The 18,634-nt window shown below is 56.4% G+C and overlaps 5 protein-coding genes across 6 annotated transcripts; 2 read left to right on the top strand and 3 right to left on the bottom strand.

Moving 5' to 3' along the window:
* Nucleotides 1–851: 851 nt before the first annotated feature.
* CLDN6 (claudin 6) lies at nucleotides 852–1,517 on the bottom strand. Its single transcript, XM_036280163.1, has one exon. It carries the CDS (start codon nucleotides 1,515–1,517, stop codon nucleotides 852–854), a length of 666 nt encoding a protein of 221 aa, XP_036136056.1.
* A 2,777-nt stretch (nucleotides 1,518–4,294) lies between these two features.
* TNFRSF12A (TNF receptor superfamily member 12A) lies at nucleotides 4,295–6,254 on the top strand. Its single transcript, XM_036280491.1, has 4 exons — nucleotides 4,295–4,400; nucleotides 5,134–5,238; nucleotides 5,472–5,606; nucleotides 5,689–6,254. The coding sequence occupies exons 1-4, from the start codon at nucleotides 4,304–4,306 to the stop codon at nucleotides 5,742–5,744; spliced, it is 393 nt and encodes a 130-aa protein (XP_036136384.1). The 5' UTR covers nucleotides 4,295–4,303; the 3' UTR covers nucleotides 5,745–6,254.
* Nucleotides 6,255–6,551: 297 nt separating this feature from the next.
* On the bottom strand, nucleotides 6,552–7,854 carry HCFC1R1 (host cell factor C1 regulator 1). 2 transcript variants are annotated; one of them, XM_036279241.1, is made up of 4 exons: nucleotides 7,755–7,854; nucleotides 7,398–7,454; nucleotides 7,156–7,284; nucleotides 6,552–6,913 (listed from the first exon to the last, which is right to left on the bottom strand). In XM_036279241.1, exons 1-4 carry the CDS (start codon nucleotides 7,847–7,849, stop codon nucleotides 6,778–6,780), a joined length of 417 nt encoding a protein of 138 aa, XP_036135134.1. In that variant the 5' UTR covers nucleotides 7,850–7,854; the 3' UTR covers nucleotides 6,552–6,777. The 2 variants fall into 2 exon arrangements, with proteins under 2 accessions (XP_036135134.1, XP_036135135.1); XM_036279242.1 differs by lacking the exon at nucleotides 7,398–7,454.
* A 234-nt stretch (nucleotides 7,855–8,088) lies between these two features.
* On the top strand, nucleotides 8,089–10,905 carry THOC6 (THO complex 6). Its single transcript, XM_036279240.1, has 13 exons — nucleotides 8,089–8,300; nucleotides 8,886–9,001; nucleotides 9,108–9,172; nucleotides 9,263–9,366; nucleotides 9,456–9,493; nucleotides 9,577–9,625; nucleotides 9,745–9,816; nucleotides 9,895–9,997; nucleotides 10,083–10,132; nucleotides 10,221–10,283; nucleotides 10,383–10,493; nucleotides 10,580–10,714; nucleotides 10,793–10,905. The coding sequence occupies exons 1-13, from the start codon at nucleotides 8,262–8,264 to the stop codon at nucleotides 10,871–10,873; spliced, it is 1,026 nt and encodes a 341-aa protein (XP_036135133.1). The 5' UTR covers nucleotides 8,089–8,261; the 3' UTR covers nucleotides 10,874–10,905.
* A 500-nt stretch (nucleotides 10,906–11,405) lies between these two features.
* Nucleotides 11,406–17,932, bottom strand: BICDL2 (BICD family like cargo adaptor 2). Its single transcript, XM_036280269.1, has 9 exons — nucleotides 17,651–17,932; nucleotides 15,178–15,393; nucleotides 14,940–15,056; nucleotides 14,689–14,835; nucleotides 13,638–13,829; nucleotides 13,384–13,533; nucleotides 12,825–12,955; nucleotides 12,459–12,579; nucleotides 11,406–11,750 (listed from the first exon to the last, which is right to left on the bottom strand). The coding sequence occupies exons 1-9, from the start codon at nucleotides 17,930–17,932 to the stop codon at nucleotides 11,589–11,591; spliced, it is 1,518 nt and encodes a 505-aa protein (XP_036136162.1). The 3' UTR covers nucleotides 11,406–11,588.
* Nucleotides 17,933–18,634: the final 702 nt, after the last annotated feature.

Raw genomic sequence — 18,634 nt, 5'->3', positions numbered from 1 at the left:
TGATTTGTAATTGGCAGGGAAGACCAGGTGACATCCCCAGGGCTGCCTGGTTAAGGTCTGCTCCAGGTTCTGCCCTGTGGGTGCCCTCACTCAGGCAGTGCTAGGTAGGTGAGCAACAAAGGAGGCTAGTGGCTCGGGTCCACCTCACACTAGGCTGGAACTCGGCAGCCTCTCAGCAACACCAATGGCAAGTAACAAAAGAAACACACTTTATTTAGTAAAAACTGGTGATTGGGGGTGTGGCATGATAGAGTTGTGCAGGGCCTAGAGGTGAAAGGGCCAGGGATCTACGGTATGGCTGGGAAGCAACTCTGGGACAAGGATGGAAGAGCCAGAGGTCAGAATCTTTGGAGGTAAGGTTTCTGGTAACTTATTACCTGCTCTTCTTAAGGCTACTTGAGGCTCAAGAGCCCCTGGGGTTCCAGAGGCCTGGCGAGCAAGGCGGGGCTTGTCCCTGCCCCAACAGCAGCAGGAGCTCTTGGGGACAGACCATCAAAGCATCGGGTTATCACAAAGCACCTGGCCAGCAAGCAGCCTTCACCCAGGGGCCACAGCTCCAGGCTGGCCTCTGAGATGGGGATGTCGAAGGTGGAGAAGGATCCAGAAACTCTGAAGCGTTGCCTCCTTGGTTTCATCATCCAAAGGTGAGAAATGCCAGCAGCAGAGTCCAGGTAGGAGACTGAGTTTCTTCTTGGTTCAGTGTTTATCAAATGTATTAAAAAAATACCCCCTCACCCAATAAAAAGGAAAACCAAGATAAAAGCAACCCAGAAGTTGTTATGCATCCTGATGACTCCAGCTCAGACAGTGGGCTCCAGGGTCAAGGGAGCCCCCACACTCTCCTACCCACATCAGACATAATTCTTGGTGGGGTATTCAGAGGGCCCCTGAGAGTTGGCACGTGGGGCAGATGCTGAGTATCGGGCCAGGTAATGGCTGGAGCCCCGGGACCTCCCAGAGGGGCAGGTGTAGCACAGGAGCCCCCCACCCAGCAACAAAAGGCCAGAAGCCGCCCAGCCCAGGTAGAGGGAGGCCCCCAGCTCCCGCTTTTGGGCCTCTGCCACCAGGGGGTTGTAGAAGTCCTGGATGATGCCATGGGCCGTCCAGCAGATGGGGATCAGGGTCAGGATCCCTGAGATGACAAAGATGATCCCAGAGGTGAGCACCAGACGGGCCTTGGAGTCCTTGTCCTCCACACAGGTGGTACACTTGGCCCCACCTAGGTAGGTCAGCAGACCCACCAGGGCGATGAGGAGGGTGATGATGCAGAGGGCTCGGGCAGCCTGCAGGTCCTGGGGCAGCGCCAGCATTGAGTCATACACCTTGCACTGCATCTGGCCTGTGCTCTGCACCACGCAGGACATCCACAGCCCCTCCCATACCACCTGGGCCACCACAATGCTGTTGCCGATGAAGGCGGTCACCTTCCACAGGGGCAGGGCGCAGGACACCAGAGCATTCACCCAGCCAAGCAGTGTCAGGACAATCCCCAGGATTTGCAAACCAGCAGAGGCCATGGCGAGGCTGAAGTTGAAAGGAGTTGCACTGAGGGACAGAACAGAGTAATACTAAGACCAGCTGGCCCAGATCCCTCATTCCCAATGAATGCTAACCCCCATGCCATGTGCCTTGGCCACACAGAACACCAGGAGTATAAATCCTGGGAGTTGGGATGCCATGTCTATTCCCGGGGCCTCATTTTCTCATGGGCAAAATGAGCATTAATGCTTTAGCACTTACTTCTTTTTCTCTAGTTATGTCATAGTCACTGGCTTACCATAGTGAATAAGTAAGCCACCTGGTCCTGGTTGTTTTGAGTACAAATGAAAGATAATAGAAAGCCTAAGGAAGTGCTAGTCCCTGGCCTCAGCCACTATAGGTACATTTTATCAAACAGCAAAAGGACAAAAAGGGGATGAAGTGCCAGAAGTTTACAGGTGTTTTTCACAGGGGCACAGAAGGAAGATTGACTCCAGCTATTGAATTTCAATCTCAAAACCATCAAGATTAGAGATCAAAGCTTCCTTCTACCACCCAATAGGAGTGTCCAAACCCCTCACCCCAACATGGTTCCTTACCTCAGGCAGGTGGTTACCAGTTTGATCTTAAAGATCTTGTTTTCTGGGTGGCCTACCAATCTCCACCTGGCCTGCCCCAGCCCAACCCCATCCAATCCCTGGAGGGGCAGGAGAGAAGCACTTCCTTCCCTAAGGCCACTGGTTGCCTCCCTGGGTCCCACTCTTCTGCCCTCCCTTTGGGGCCACACAGAGCATACCCCCAAGGTCGGAAACATTTTCCTTGTGTATTCTTGCCCAAAATGCCATCCTCTCAGGCCACAACTTCCCTAAAAGGATCTAAAATCCTTGGGGTCGATCCAGTGAACTAACTGCTCTACAGCAGCCTCCTCTCACATCCCACTTCCCATTGGAGGTCTTCACTGGGATCAGTTCTGATCAGGTTCCTGTTGTGGCTCTCCATTGCCCAAAGGTTCTGTGCAAGGGCTTGGACCTAAACCTGTCACCAGCCCAGCAGTGTGACCAGAGGGCAGACTCTCCACTCACTTTTCCTTTTATTTTTTTTAATCCTCACCCGAGGATATTTTTCCATTATCTTCAGAGAGAGGGAGAGGGAGAGGGAGAGAAACATCAATGTGAGACATCGACTGGCTTCCTCTGGCACGACCTTGACCAGGGTCCCCCAGAACCGCAACTGAGGTAGGTGCCCTTTTCTTTTCTTTTCTTTTTTTTTTAATTCCTCACCCCAGGATATTTTTCTATTTATCTTCAGACAGAGTGGGAGGAAGGGAGAGACAGAGAGAGAAACATCAGTGTGAGAGACACATTGACTGTTTGCCTCCTGCCCCACCCGACCCACCAGACCAGGGACAATCACAACCGAGGTTTGTGCCCTTGACCGGAATGGAACCAGGACTCATTGGTCCCCAGGCCGAAGCTCCAACCGCTGAGCCAAACCGGCCAGAGCTCTCCACTCACTTTTCATTTGCACCAGCTGGGCCTGAGCTGAAGACCTCGGGGAGATCGGAAGGGGTGGGCCAGACCTCTTTTGTCCCAGTGCCATCTACCACTCCTGGCGTCTGGCGAGTTAAAGCCGGGGCCACCCCAGCCTAGGCACTTTGCGCTTTTCTCCTGACCTCGACCCCATTCCCTTTCCACACACTACGAGCTCGACTGGGTCCAAGAGCGCCCCTTCCCGTTCCGATCCCTATTTCCCTTCAGAATAGAACGAAGGTGGGTGTCCTCGGTCCCCCACCAGCCTGGGAGCCGCGCGCGGGGTAGAGTTAATGGCGGCGCCCGCCTAGGGTCTGCTCCCGCAGGTGAGGGGGAGGGGCCACCAACTCAGAGAGCAGCGCAGGTGGGGGAGGGGCACCCGGGTTTCGGTGCCTTTGTCCCAAGGGAGGTGAGGAGTGGAGTTTAGCTCTTTTGGAGCCGCAGAAGGACCTGATCTGCCCCACGCCGGGGACTCGCCAGATCAGTCCAGGTTCTCCAGGCTGCTGGCTCCCAACAAACACTCCGTTTCTCGAGGCATCCACCTCTTTCTCCCCAACACGCACACTGCCCCCAGGCTCACCTGAGAAGGAAGGACTCCGCAGAGATTCGTAGGAGCCGCGAGTGTGGGGATGGGGCGGAGGTAGGGTCTTAAAGAGGCAGTGACGTCACTGGACCACCGCCCCGGGGAGGGGCAGAGACCCCAGTCCGGACCTCTGAGAGCGCGCGAATCCCAATCTCTTCAATCTTGGGCGCTTTAGACTGGGGCTGCTGGGCCCGCATCTGGCTCGGTGAGGGGACATCAACGGCTGACGTCGGGGTCCGCAGTGAGTCAGGGCGCAGAGCGTGGAGCCAAATGGAACTTTGGTTTCAGCTCCATCACCTTCCCGAGCCTCAGTTTCATACTCTGCAAAATGGTGACAACAACTACGTACCTATGTACTAAGGTAGAAATGAAAGGACACATTATCATTATTTTTATGTTTTAATTATACCTCCGGTGTCCTTAAGAAAGCTGCGATGGGCGGTTTGTGTCTGATCCCCCCCGGACACACAGACACTTCCCGGACCTGAGCACCGAGAGGGCAGCCAAGTCTGCGTCCCTGCAAGGTCTCTGCATTTGCAGAGCTAATGACCGAATTTAGCGGGCCGGGCGGGGCGGGGTGTCCCGGGGCAGGCCGCTGGGCCGGCCGAGGCAAAGGGTCCGCCCCGGAAGGCGGGGGCGGGGACCCGGTTGAGGTCGTCTGTCCCGGCGACTGGCGGCGGTCTCAGACCGCCGGGGACGCGGGAGGCGCACTATGGCCCTTAGCCCTCTGCTGCGCCCTCTGCTGCGGCTGCTTGTGCTGGGACTCGGGCTGGCCCTGCTGTGCGCCGCGGCCGGGGAACCAGTGTCAGGTACGCCGGGCGCCAGACTGGGGCTGGACGGGAGGGCGTGAGCGCCAGGGAACCCCGGGCCGGTGATCCGGGAGCCGGCTCTGGAGTCTAGAGGAGGGGGCAGAACTGAGGGTTCATGGAATCGCAGGTCAGGTAGTTTCCAGACACCGCGCTCCCTGGCCAGGGGAGGTCCCGTCTCGCTCTGAGCTTCATCCCGGTCCCAGCCTCAGTTTCCCGCCTGTTTAACTTGGATTCGTGAGTGGAGAAAGTTTGATAGCGGATGTCTGGTCCAGCGAGGGGGCAGGCCCCCCAGCCTGTTCAATACCGGATCTGCCCAGCCCCAGTGACCGGAGTCCGGGTGGGGTATCGAGAGGCACGGGGGTCTGTGTCCCCCATACCATGCGGGGTGCCCCTTCCATCCGGTGACTTCAGTGCCTAGCTATGCGGGGGGGAGAGGGGGGGGAGGGACCGGGGTCGGGCCCGGTGCCCAGGAATGAATCACTAGTCGGCGGCGGTGGCGGCGGTGGCGGGGGTGGGGGGGTGGGGGGGGTGTTGGTGTTGTGGGGACCTGACCCCCCCCAGCCTCCCGCGCTATGCCCCCTTCCCCCCACTGTATCCCCGTCGGGCCCTGCGGTCACCTGTGAGGAATGGGGGAGGAGGGCACCAGTGACTCACGTTATACGAGCTGGCGGACCCTGACCTCAGCCCCCAGAATAGCTGTGCCCCGCCCCCAGCCTCTGACCCCCTTCCCTAGGCACCACTCCCTGCTCTCGCGGCAGCTCCTGGAGCACGGACCTCGACAAGTGCATGGACTGCGCGTCGTGTCCAGCGCGACCGCATAGTGACTTCTGCCCAGGCTGTGAGTTGGGGGGTGGGGCCAGAGGCGAGTGGACCCCAGAATGTGGGAGTTGCTGGGGTAGAGAGGGGAGCAGGTGGCTTCAGATCTGGGGAATTAACATGGGAGGCAAGTGGGTAAGGGGCTCAGATCGGGGGTGGGGGTGGGGAGGACAGAAGGGGAAAGATGAGGTTTGGATTTAGGAGGCGGGGCTGATCCAGAGAGGGGTGAGGTCTGATTTTGAGTTCTGCCCACAGGCGCTGGGGCCCCTTCAGCCTCCTTTGGGCTGCTGTGGCCCATCTTGGGGGGCGCCCTGAGCCTGGCCCTTGTGCTGGGGCTGCTTTCCGGCTTCCTGGTCTGGAGGCGATGCCGCAGGAGAGAGAAGTTTACCAGTAAGTGTGCTCTGGCCCACCCGAACCCATCACTTTTCAACATCTCCCCAGCTCTTGATGACCCCCTTTTCTTGTCTTGCAGCCCCCATTGAGGAGACCGGCGGGGAGGGCTGTCCTGGAGTGGCGCTGATCCAGTGACAATGAGCGTCCCTGGTCAGCTGGAGGCCGTGCCCACTCTTCATTCATTCATTCTGGAGCCAGCCCCTGCCTCCCAGACACAGCCAGAGCCAGGCTGTCCCTGTCACAGGGATGTGCAGGGATGGGGGACAGGTGAATCACTTCTCTGAGGCCTGGATCCAGGCTTCAGAGGAGCCTTCCAAAGTATCTGACTGCCCTGTCTCTGGCTCCAGGACAGAAAAGGAGACCCAAGCTGGCTCATACCAGATGACTGACACTAGGAACTGCAACATTTGCACAAGGGTCCTCTATCCCCATGGCTGAGGGGTGAAGATAAAGTGAGGGACAGACAGAACACCAGGTCCCACCCACTCAGATATGCTAAATTCCAGCACTGGGGTCTCAGCCTGGCGGTTTAGGGACCTGTTCCTAACACTAGGGGGCTGGCCCTCTAGGAGGGCTGGCCCTGAGACACTGCCCCCACCAACCCTCAAAGGGGGGGAGATATTTATTTTGGGTAGAAAGTTTTGAGGGGCGGGAGAATTTATTAATAAAAGAATCTTTAACTTTAAATGGATTGGAGAGTGGCATGATTCCCCAGTCTGACTTCCCAGAGCTGGAGGGAGGAGTGAGTCAGCCGCGGGGGCGGGGGTGAGGCTCTGACTCACACATTCTCAATGCCTGAGCCTAGCCTGCCAGGACCTGGCCAGCCCTGACCGTTTTCCAGGGAAGATCTTGAAGAGAAACCCTAGAATCTAGTGCCCCAGCCCTGCCCTCTCTTCCCAGAGGCCCCAGGTTCCAGACTGTCATCTGTTCAGCATCATCTGTTCAGCAATCTTTATTCAGTTTTTCTGGGGGATACAGGAAAATGCCTCCCTTTCCATTGCTACTGTGCTTCCTACCCCAGGCTGTGTCCTCCTCTGTTAGGGGAAGGTCTTGGTGCTCAAAGGCCTGGTCTGGAGGAAAAGCAGGGCAGATAGTCCCTTCATGGGGTGTTGGTCTCCCCTGTTGTGGGGGGAGAAAGAGGGTGAGCAGGTATGCCGCCCACCAGCACTCAGAGCTCCATTATTTCCCCAGCTGGTGTTGCAGGGTAGTGGGAGGCAGGGGTGTCCCCCAGCCTCAGCAGCCTCAGCGCTTCAGGGATCAGGTTTCCAGGGTATCGCCAGAGAAGCAGCTGAGAGCAAGGGCTCCTGGAAGAGGAAATGACAGTCAAGGCATAGGGCTGAGGCTGGCCTGGCAGAGCCACCTCCCACCAGGTTCAGGTCCCTAGGGGTTCCTGAACTGCCTTCACCTTCTAAGGAGCCAAGAGGAGAAAAAACAGAGGTTGGCTAGAAGTTAAAAATAGCATGATGAGGCAGGGCCTGGAGGTTGGCTCCCAGGACTGTGTGTGATCCTCCAGAAGAGCAGTCAGTGAATAGTGGCTGGTGCCTACCTGAGTGGGGGCAAAGCTGGGGAGAAAGTCAGGGGGGTGCTGCAGTAAGGGTGGTCATTATGCAGGCTGAGTTGAGAGAAGTGGGTGGCCATATTCTCCTCAGACAGGAACTGCTTGCACAGGGGCTCCCTGGGGAGAGACCAGTAGGGAGGCACGCTGGGATATTTAGAGGGGAGGCAGGCTGATGGGGACCTGAGATGACAGAAGTCTTGTTGGGAGTCCCTCCCTGCCCCCAAACTCACTGCTCCTCCTCCAGGCGCCGCTTGGTGCTCATGGGCAAAGCTCCTCGGAGAGGGGAGCTGAGAAAAAAAGAGAGCCAGTGCACCCCACCCTCTTGGCCTCATCCCCAAAATCTGCCAGCCTGAGCCTGGAGTGTCAGCCAGGAACCCCCTAGCCCGTATCTCTCAACTGATGCCTAAGTCACCCTCACTCTTTTGGGGCATCCGGGGGCCTGAGTTGGAAGTCTCCAAACCTGTCTCAGTTCATACCCAAGTCCTGCTGATTTACCCCACCATGTGTCATCCTGCAGACAAGCCCTGAGCCTCCAACCAAAGCTCCTGTGCCCCTTTGCTAGGCCCACCCTGGGTCCCCCCACACACCTCGCGTCCAGGCCTCGAGGAGCCCCCGAGGCAGCCCGCGGGTCGCGCTGGGCCCGACTCGGGGGGTCTCGCTCCGGAGGCTGCTGTAGGATCATTGGGGTTCAGGGTCCTGCGGGCAGAGGGGTGGGATCCGGGCGACAGGGGCGGAGCTCCGAAGGCGTGGCCACACGCGAGAGGTGTGGCTTTAGGCGCGCGCAGCAGCGAGATCCCGCGCAGCGCGGAAGACGGGTGGCACGCCGCTAGAAGGCGGGTCAGCTCGGCGGGGTTAGGGTCCTGCGTAGCGGGGCTGCGCTGGGAGCCACTTAGTGTCGGGGGTAGGGGCGGGGGTGGGCCTTCACGGCGTTCACCTCAGCTCCTGGGGCTCTGGTGTTACACGCCGACCGCCTTCCGGCCGAGCCTGGCGGTAGTGGACCGGTGGGACGCAGCGAAAGTGAGCCACTCAGGCGCACGTCTGGACTCGTGAGGCTGCGTCGCGCGCGGAGCACTCTGGGACGTGTAGTTCTCGAGATGGAGCGAGCTGTGCCGCACACCGCGCCTCTGGGTCAGGTGAGGCGGGCGTGGTGCGCGGTGCCTTCTGGGGTTTGTAGTCTATGTCCGGCTAAGGAGGGGCGGGCTAGGAGTCCTGCCCTGAACCCTGTTTGCGTGGGCTGTTGGTAGGACTCAGACTCTGACCCACGGGCGAAAAAGTAACCCCGAAAAACCTCGTGGACGTAACATGAAAATCGGAGGGTAGGGATTGAGAGTAGTATGTTTTTATTGGAGCAATAGAGCCACTTTTTATGCTCTTTCAATGAGGCAGCCCAGTGCGAAGCTCTTTATATACAACAGCTCATAACAATCGTGACGGAATCTCCTGTGTGCTCCATTTAACAGTTAGGAAACTTGGAGAAGAGGCTGGGTGCTTGCTCAAGGTCCTACTAGGCACACTAAGGCATCTCTCATCAACTCTCCCCTTCCTTCCTCACCCTCTTCTTGGAGCTACCCATGGGACTGTATGGGCAGGTGCTTGCTTGGTGGGCCTCAAAGGAGGTCTGAGAAGTATGGGCAGTGGCTGAACTGGTGACAGGTGAACCAGGAAGGAGTCTGTGGATCGGAGTTCCCAGACAGCTTTCATCCAGCCTCTTCCCACAGATGGAAGTGTTTCAGGCCCTGCAGCGGCTGCACATGACCATTTTCTCCCAGAGTTTTTCACCCTGCGGGAAGTTCCTGGCATCGGGCAACAATTGTGGGCAAATAGCCATCTTCAGGTACCTTTGCCTCTGCTCCCCAACACCCATTGGCTCTGGCATTTGGACTTTCCAGGATTGATGCCCCCTACTTCTGACTCAGACACCCTCTCCCCTTTCTCTGCAGCTTGTCTGCTGCTTTGAGCTCGGAGGCCAAAGAGGAAAGTAAGAAGCCTATAGTGACCTTCCAAGGTGGGTGCAGCCATTGAGCTTGGCTTAGGGAACCCTAGGGTGGACGAAGGGAGTAGGACAGGGTCACTAAGGTTCTGCATTTCCATTTAGCCCATGATGGGCCTGTCTACAGTATGGTCTCCACTGATCGACATCTGTTCAGTGCTGGGGACGGGGAGGTGAAGGCCTGGCTTTGGGCAGAGATCCTCAAGAAGGTAAGGAGTGTGGAGCTGAGGGGCAGGGTGCTGGGGTGCCCAGCCCCAGAAAGAGCCTTTGAGGTCACTCAGTGTTTTCTTCCACGAAGGGCTGTAAAGAGCTATGGTGTCGTCAGCCCCCATATAGGTAAGCCAGGGCCACATGGGCAGAGGGCACGTGGGGGTGCAAGTGCTGCCTCACAAGAGCTGACCCTGCTTTCCCTCCCCCAGAACCAGCCTGGAAGTGCCTGAGATCAATGCTTTGCTTCTCGTCCCCAAGGTCTGAGCCCTTTGTGACCAGGACTCTATCCTGCCCTGTTTTGGGCCCAACCTAATCCTTCCCCAGTCCCTGTCCTAATTTGACATCGACTTCTGACCCCACCCTGCCTTCCTCTGCAGGAGAATTCCCTCATTTTGGCAGGCGGAGATTGTCAGTTGCATACGATGGACCTAGAGACAGGGACCTTCACGGTGAGAGGGCCCTGGAGCTGGACAGCAGGGGTAGGCATTCTTTCTGGATCTCATTTTGACACTGCCTTCTCCCTGCAGCGGGCTCTCCGGGGCCACACAGACTACATCCATTGCCTGGCACTGAGGGATCGGAACCCCGAGGTGCTGTCAGGTGGCGAAGATGGCGCTGTGCGGCTTTGGGGTAAGGGAGTGTCCGGTAGGAGAGAAAGATGGTGGCGAAGGAGGCTGGGGTGAGTAGTGTACCTATCATGGTTCTTCCCCCACAGACCTGCGCATGGCCAAGGAGGTCCAGACAATTGAGGTCTACAAGCATGAGGTGAGGGCATGCCCCACACCCTGACCTCCTTATCCCTGGACATCTCCTGCATCTTCACATCCTTTTCTCTTTCCCTCCTCCCTCCCAGGAGTGCTCGAGGCCCCATAATGGGCGCTGGATCGGATGTTTGGCAACTGACTCAGACTGGATGGTGAGTCAGGCAAAGTGCAAGATGGGGTGGAAGCTTTGGGCCTTACCAGCTGAGGGCCCATGGCTTATGGCAGCTGGGGACCCCCAACTTTCTGCCCAGGTCTGTGGAGGGGGCCCAGCACTCACCCTCTGGCACCTCCGATCCTCCACACCCACCACTATCTTCCCCATGTGGGCACCACAGAAGCATGTCACCTTCTACCAGGACCTGGTGAGGCTCTCTGTCTTGATTTTGCTACCCTTGCCTGGTTCCCTTCTCCAGCCCCAACTCTTAAATCCTGTCCCTGCTCTCTACAGATTCTGTCAGCTGGCCAGGGCCCCTGTGTCAACCAGTGGCAGCTGAGTGGGGAGCTTAAGGCCCAGGTGCCTGGCTCCTCCCCAGGACTGCTTAGCCTCAGTCTCAACCAGCAGCCATCAGCACCTGAGTGCAAGGTGGGTCCTGCAAGGAGCTGTGGGGGCCCTGGGAGGCCAGGGGTGTGGGTAGGTCATTCACCCCTCTCTTGCCTCCAGGTGCTGACAGCTGCAGGCAACAGCTGCCGGGTGGATGTATTCACCAATCTGGGCTACCGCGCCTTCTCCCTGTCCTTCTGACCTCCCACAACCCCCGCCCCCCAATTCCAGAGGTCTGGACTGTTTTCTTTTTACAAATAAAATTTCAGGCTTTTCTGCCATGCGCTTTTTTTCCCCCAAGAATGGAGACTAAGTCCGTGTAATGATTTATATATTACTCTGATCTTGATACATAAATAACCACCCCCACCCCTTCCCAGAGTATGACGGGGCCTGGGGGGTCTAGTGCCCTAGTGCTTAGAAAAGACCTATGTAGAGCCTTGGCCGGTTTGGCTCAGCGGTTAGAGCGTTGGCCTGCGGTCCAGAGAGACCTGGGTTCGGTTCCTACTAAGGGCATGTACCTCAGTTGTAGTTTGTCCCTGGCCCTGGTTGGGTTGTGCGGGAGGTGGCCATTCAATGTATCCCTTTCATGTTGATGTTTCTCTCTCTTCCTCTCTCTCCCTCCCACTCTCTCTGAACAAAAAATGGAAAAATGTCCTAGGGTGAGGATAAAAAAAAAAAAATAAAAGACCTATGTAGATTCAAAAAAATAGATAGCTCTGCCCCACCTGCCCCCACCACCGACCTGGGGCCCCTGACCCTCAAAGCTGGGGCCTGCTCTCAATGAGCCCCTGCCCAGCCTCCCTGGCTTGGGAGGGTACCAGTTCTCTTTGGAAGACAATCGGGCCCTGTCACTCCATTGGCCAGAAGAGGAAAGTGAGCCAGAGAAGGCAAGGGCAGGTCCCTTCGATGGCCCTCAGGTTTTTCGGAAGAGGTTGCTGAAGAAGCCACCAGCAGGCCCAGGGCCCCGGCGCAGCGAGAAGCGGGACGCTGGACGACTCGGAGAGGACCCAGCCACGCTCAGCTCCTTCTGGCGTTGGGAGCGTAGTTGCTGCCCTATCACCACTTGCATGTCATCCTGTGGGTGGGAGGTCAGCAGGGTGAAAGGTCAGCAGGGCAAAAGAAGCAGGTCAGCGGCTTTCTGTCTTCCTTATCTTTTTGCCTTTCTACCTTCTTTTCAGTCTTCTTTACTGTCTTTTTTGTATTTCTACCTCCCTCCCTCTTTTCCTCCCTCCCTCCTTCCTTCCTGAAATTTTCCAAAAGGATAAAACTATGAATAGCAACAATTTAACACTGTTTCAGAACTGGACAGCCAGAGTATTACTGCGAAGCCCATAATTCTGTTGGATATCACAGGTGCCCTGGGAAGTGTATGCAAGTAGATGATCTCGACCTAAGTGGCATCATAGCGACTGTGGTAGCTGTGGCCTTCGTGCTTTCTGTTTGTGGACTTGGTGTGTGCTATGCTCAGAGGAAAGGCTACTTTTCCAAAAAACCTCCTTCCAGAAGGGTAGTTTTGCAACTAAAGCTACTCCAATGAGTGAAAATTATTTCAAGCACTCAAAATCCTTTATAATTTAAAAGAATTCCACCTTTGAGATACTCCAATACCACAGATATTACACAAGTTATTAAAAGATTATAAAACTCTGCCTTGTATTACATTTGCAAAGAGGTACAAAAGGAGATGAAATTGTATTTCATTAAAATTTTTATGAACACTAAAAAAAAAAAAAAAAGAAGCAGGTCAGCACACAGACCCCGCCCCTCAGGCCTCGTCCTTTACCTGCCAGGCCTCCAGCTCTTGCGTCAGCGCCACCTTCTGGCGGATGGTGCGAAGCAACTCCCGGGAGAGGGAGTCCCGCTCCAGAGAGACTCGGCTGAGCTCCAGGGACAGTTCTAGGGCCCTGCAAGTGCCAGGCAGAGAGCTGGTTAGAGGGCACTGGGGCCTCAGTGAGCAGGGGGACGGGGTCTTCTGGACCCTGGCGGGAGTGGGGTCCCTAACACGGAAACCAAGGAGGTCAGAGGGTCCCTGGATTGGAGTGCTGGTAACTATGATCCATGTCACCAGTGAGGCCTAGAATGCTCAGAGTGCCCTGGGGGCCTTTAGTCCTGCTGGGGAGGTAGTGGATGGTGGTAGAGGCAGGCTCACTTGTTCACAGCCTTTTCCCTGTCTGAGAGGGCGCTGCTTAGGGCCTCCTCGGGGTCCTCCTGCTCCTGCAACTCCTTCTGTCTTTGCAGCTCCTCCCGCAGGGACTGTAGCTCTACCCGCTGCAGTTCGACCTGCGGGTAGGGAAGTGGGTAGAGAGGCAAGTTGGCCTGTGGGTTTCCAAGCCCTTGCTCTTCCTGGCAGCCCAGGCTTTAGCTCTCCCACCACCCTTCCCTTGCCTGGTCTACAAACCACAGCACAAGCTGTGGCCTTTCGCTGGAGATGAATCTTCTGAGCCCCCAGGCTGGTGAGGGGCTAAGCCTGTAGGAAAGGTGCATGGAGAAGCATTGGGAGGTGGGACTAAGGGGGGAATCCGGTCCAGGAAGTCATCCTGGAGGAGGTGGCATACAGGCTGGCTCCTGAAGCATGACTGCAAGTTTGTTGGGATGAAGGATTATTCAGATAGAGGGGGAGTCATGGAAAAAGGTTCGGAGTTGTAAATGGGAAAAAGAAACTGACATTGAGAAGGGTTCTGCATCCAGCACTATGTCCCCCTTCCCACCTCATTCTGCAGCCGGACCACTTCCATCTCCTTCTCCTCCATTATCTCCCCTGAACTCAGGGATGATTTCTTTTGGGGAGGCTCCAGGCTCTCCTCCTGGAGCAAAGGCTGCTGACTAGGTGCCTCCTGGGTCTTCGTGGACAGAGCGGTCTATTCAACAAAGGAATTAGTCAGTGAGGTGTTGAAACTTGCAGGAAAAGGAAGGGGGATGGAGTCTGCAGCCCTCCTGGATGGCTGATGGACCTCCAGCTCACCTGGGCATCCCTGTGTCCATCTGCATTCTGGTCCTGGTCACTGTCAAGGCTGTGGGCAAGCTCTGATTGCAGCGAGGCCCCTGATGTGTCACCATCCTGCAGACGTGACTCCTCCTCCAGCTCTGAGACTCTCCGCTGCAGCCTGCGGAGTGTGATCAACGCTTCTCTGGCCTCGGAGCGTGCACATTCTAGCTGTGCACGCACAGATAGACAAGCGTGGGCAGACAGACAAGCATGCGCAGTCAGCCAGGTGCACCCACTGTGGGCATTCCGTGCCCACAGGGGGCGCCGGCGCACCGTGGAGGGCCAGGTAGCCCCAGGGGTCTGTGCACCCCAGCTGCAGGTGCCTGCTCCCCAACTCCTGGATCGTTGAGCGGCCTTGAGCTGCGCACTTCCTCTTAGCCTACACCAATTTACTTGCCTATAAAGCAGGGCACGGATGGGCACCGTGGCTTTGAAGTCTTTCATTACCCTCCCTCCAGCAGCACCCCATCAGGTAACTTCTCAGAGTGCCCAGCCCTGTCTCCGGCCAGCCTTCTAACTCTTTCACTAATTGCTATCATCCAGCATTTATTGAGCCTTCCTTCTGAGCCAGCGCTGTGCTCAGTGCCTCACACCCTCAACAAAGCTCTATACTATTATTATCCCATCCCACAGATTGGGAAACTGAGGCTGGGCATTCTACAATATAAGAAGAGATGCTGGAATAAGAACCTAGAAAATTTGACCCCAAAGCACTGCCTTTCATTCTCTTTTTTCCATCTCTACTGCCTCAGACCTGGTCCAGGTCCCCATCATCTCTGGCCTGAGTTCTAGCTCCAGCTTCTTCCTGACCTCCCAGCTGCTTGGTTCCGATGCATTCTAAGAGTGTACCACTCATGCTTAATACTCTTCCATGGCTCCCACTTGCCCTTGGGCTAATGCTATGCTCTTGTGGCCCAGTTGCTGGGGCTACCAGTGACCCGGCTCTGGCCTCACTACCCAGGAAGACCTGAGGCAGTGGCCAAGGCCCCAGCTGGATGCACCCACACACCCCAATCCCACTGGTCACCTCCAAGCTGTGCTCCCGCCTCTCTCGCCGCAGTAGCAACAGCTCCTCATGGGTTGCCTGTAGCCTGCCCTGGCCCTTCTCCACCTCCTCACGCAGGCCTCGGATCTGGGCCTCCAGGTCCTGCCTGCGACTCTGCAGCATCTGGTTCTGGGGAAAGGCCTCAGAGCTGGAGGGGGGTGCTGGACTAGCTCCAGATAGCCCCAGCCCTGCCTTCCTGGTTCAACAGGCCCCCAGCTCTAGCCAGCACTCACCTCCCCCTGCAGACTTTCCAGTCGTGTCCTCAGCTCTGCCCTAGCCAGGGCCTGGGCCTGGTACTGCCCCCGAAGGCCATCCAGTTCCTTCTGAAGCTCCTGCTCAGTCTGGGAGGCCTGGTGGTAGTGTTGGGGGAAGGCAGTGGAGCCCTCAGCTGGCGTAAGCTTCAACACCAATCCCAGGGTACCCACTCCCAACCTGGGGCCCAGGAATCAGGGTGGGTCAAGGCTGTCCCACCTGGGCCAATTGCTGGCTGAGCCGTAGGTTCTGCTCGCTGAGTTCACTGAGGGCCTGTGCACGCTCTCGTCCGCTGTCCTGCTGCTCTGAGCGTTGTTCCCCAAGCTGGGCTCGCAGGGCCTCCACATCCCCCTCCAGCTCCACAGCCCTGGCCTCCCACTCAGCTCCCCGTGCTGCCAGGCCCCGGCGGAGCTCATGGTTCTGCTGCTGCAGCCACTGTGGGGGCCAGGATAGAGAGTCAGAGGCAGAGAGGGAGAGATGAGACTGGAACAGATACAGAGACCCAGATGAGAAACAGACCTCAAGAGAGTTTCAGAGAGTCTGAGATAGGCATGAAAGCAAGAAACAGGGAGGAAGCAGGCAGAGAGCAAAATGCAGAGACTCAGTGAAAAGGAGAGCAGGGGGCATAGTAGAGAGAAATTTCCAGGCCTGACAGGAGGGCTGACCCCTCACCATGGGGTGGGGCTCCGTGATGCCCACTCACCTCTGGCTGCTGCCTGGGCTTCTGGACCCGATGTCGCAGGCGCCGTTTCTGGCGCCTGAGTCTGGCAGAATTTAAGCCTCGACCCATGGCCTCACGCAACTAGGAGCTCTGATGGTTCAGTTTTTGCCCAGCCTCTGCTCAACCCCTCTCCCCTAGCTCCTCCAAGCCAGCTCCCTCTAATTAACCCTGGTAAGCCCCATCCGGGCCCCATGCCTCTTCCTGCCCTCCCCAAAACCTGTCCAACTAGTGGGAGGACAAGCCTGGCACGCCCAGATACCCAGCTTGGGAAGCAGGCAAATAGGCCCCCACTGTCTTCAGATTCTCAAAGCTGGAAGGTGATGCTAACCATAGCGCTACAGTTACAGGCAGTCCTCCTGTCAGGTCCTGTGCTAGTGCTTTACCTGTACTATTTCACTTAATCCACTAGAGTTAGAATCATTAACATCCTCACTTTACAGAAGAGGAAATGGGCTCAGAGAGATGAAATGCCTTGCCCAAGGACACACAATGAATTAGTGGAGCAGGGATCCCAAACCAGGCAGCCAAACTTTTAACCAAATACTGTGGGGGCAACACATCTCTAGAGTAAGCCCAACTGGGTTCCAATTGTCCTGGCTGGTGCCCAGTTCTGCTGCTGCTTTATTCTGCTGCTGCATGCTTAATATCACCATGTCCCATGCATCCACTCATCCAGTATTTCCTGAGCTTCTGTTCTGGGGTCTAGCTGTCAGCACTAAGTGAGACCACAAAGTTCCCTGCCTCAAACAGCTTCGAGTCCAGAGGGCTTATGCAAATAGACACATGTTGGAACTAACTAGGTAGTTTTGGAGGGACAGTAAGGGCTGTAAAGAAACCCTGGAAAGTGAGGAAGAGCAGGGTGGGGCAGATCCCTCAGAAGGAAGTGATGTCTGAATTGAAAGCAAGAAGGAAGAAGGCTAAATGCGAGGAACAATAAGTGCAAGGGCCCTGAGAGAACTTAGGTTACTCAAGGAACTGAAAAGACGTCTCCCAGTAAGAGGCATGGTGAGGTGAGCTGAGGTTGGGGAAGCCACCCATGGGGACTTTTAAGCTCTGGTGAAGAGTTTTGGTTTTGGTTTCATTCTAAATGTGATGAAGAACCATTGGGAGATTCTGAGCAAGAACTGGAATGATTTGATTTATAATTTTTGAAGATCTCTCTGGCTGCTCCAAAGACAATGCACTCCAGGAAGCAAGCGTAGAAGCTGGGGACCAGTGAAGAGGTGACTGCAGTGTCTGGGGCAGAGATGATAGAGGCTGTGACCAGACTGCAGGCTGCAGAAATGATAAGTAGGTAGCCTCAGAATCTGGTTTAGAAGAAGAATCAATAGGGCTTACAGGTGTAGAGATGCTCAGGGTCTGGTCCTGAGGTGGGCAGCTGGGATGGGGACCGTGGGTGATAGGGTCATAATGAAGAATACCACTTATGTTGAGATGCCCATGAGATGGCCTGTTGGAGAGGTGCGGGGCAGAAAGCTACCCAGGTTGGGCTTGGGGCAATGGTTGAGGCTGATGACATGAATTCAGGAGTCAGTGGTGTCCAGGGCATTTACGGGCTAGATGTGACCCCATGTGACAGTACGGCTGACAACAGAGCCTGGGCAGAGGGAGGAACTGTTCCTACCTCAAAGGTTGAGTGAGAATTGACTGAGATGATGCATGGAAAGTGCTTAGTTAGCCTAGAGCCAGTAACTGTTGGCTGGGTTGCACAATACTGCTGAGGAGGTGGACCCAAGATTCAGAGGGGCCAGCAGCTTGCCCAGGGTCACACAGTCAGGCAGGTGTCTGAATCCAGGTCTTGACTTGTCCTCAGAGCCCATGTTCTTAACCACCAAACAACACTGCCAGGGGGACTGGGCCCAGCCCTGAATTATTCCAGAAGCACCCCACTGCCTGGCTTTCATCCCCCTGCTCACCTGTCCTCCATCTGCCCACCCATGCACCCTGCCTGCCACCCCGCTGCCAGCTCACTTCCTCACGCTCAGAGTGCTGGGTGCTCAGCGTCTCCAGCTGCCGCTGCAGTTCCTCATTGCGCTCCAGAAGCATCTTGCCAAGTTCAGCAGCCAACAGCAGGTCTTTCTCCTTCTGCTGCAGCTGCAGGGCCAGGTCCTCGGGCTCCTGGGGCCCTGGGCCCCCTCCCAGGAATGAGTCCCGCCGCTCCAGCACGAAGGGGAAGAAGCCCTCATCACAGCTCGGGGAGGCACCTCCAGAGAGCAGCCCCGACCGGAAGCTTGGTCCTTCCGGGGAGTTCATGGTGCCTGCAGTGTCAATGGGGACAGGTGGGAGGTCTGTGAGACAGATGGCTGCAGGACACTCTACTCTGCAGCCTGGGGTTTGACAACTCCCCCCTCCAAGATCTGGCCTTCCCTTAATTCTTCACCTGTCCACTTGCCCTCCCAGTCTTACAGCCAGGGCCCCCCTGGGCCATGAAGGGTTAATGATCTGTGTCTTGGTCACTCAGCTCAGTTAATGTCCCCAGGGTAAACCGAGGCAGAGAGAAGCAGAAAATGGGCTGCCCTGCTTTCTGCCTCTGGCAGACATTCTCTGCCTCCAGACAACCTTGTCCCAGTGCCCATGGTCCCTGTCTCCCTCTTTCTAGAATCCAGCTAGATTCTGGCTCCTAGCCCCTCACCATCTGGGAAACTTCCCAGAACTCAGGTTCTGAAGGACTAAGGGCTCAGGAACAAGTCCCGACCCTTTCCCTTCCAAGAATCCAGGGCCTTGGGCCTTGGGCAGTTTTGCTAAGTGGTTAGAGCATTGGCCCGCGGACCAGAGGGACCTGGGTTCGGTTCCCGTTGTACGTACCTTGGTTGCAGTTTGTCCCTGGCACTGGTTGGAGTCGCGTGGGTGGCAGCCAGTTGATGTGTCTCTCTCACATCGATGTTTCTCTCTCTCTTCTTCTTTCCTCTCTCTCTCCTGCACTATCTGAAGAAACAAACAAACAAACAAGAATAC

Source organism: Molossus molossus, unplaced genomic scaffold (assembly GCF_014108415.1).
Source record: "Molossus molossus isolate mMolMol1 unplaced genomic scaffold, mMolMol1.p scaffold_m16_p_3, whole genome shotgun sequence".
In the NCBI taxonomy this organism is placed as follows: Eukaryota; Metazoa; Chordata; class Mammalia; order Chiroptera; family Molossidae; genus Molossus; species Molossus molossus.
The sequence above is the reverse complement of the archived record's forward strand: the minus strand, read 5'-3'. Positions and strand labels throughout refer to the sequence as shown.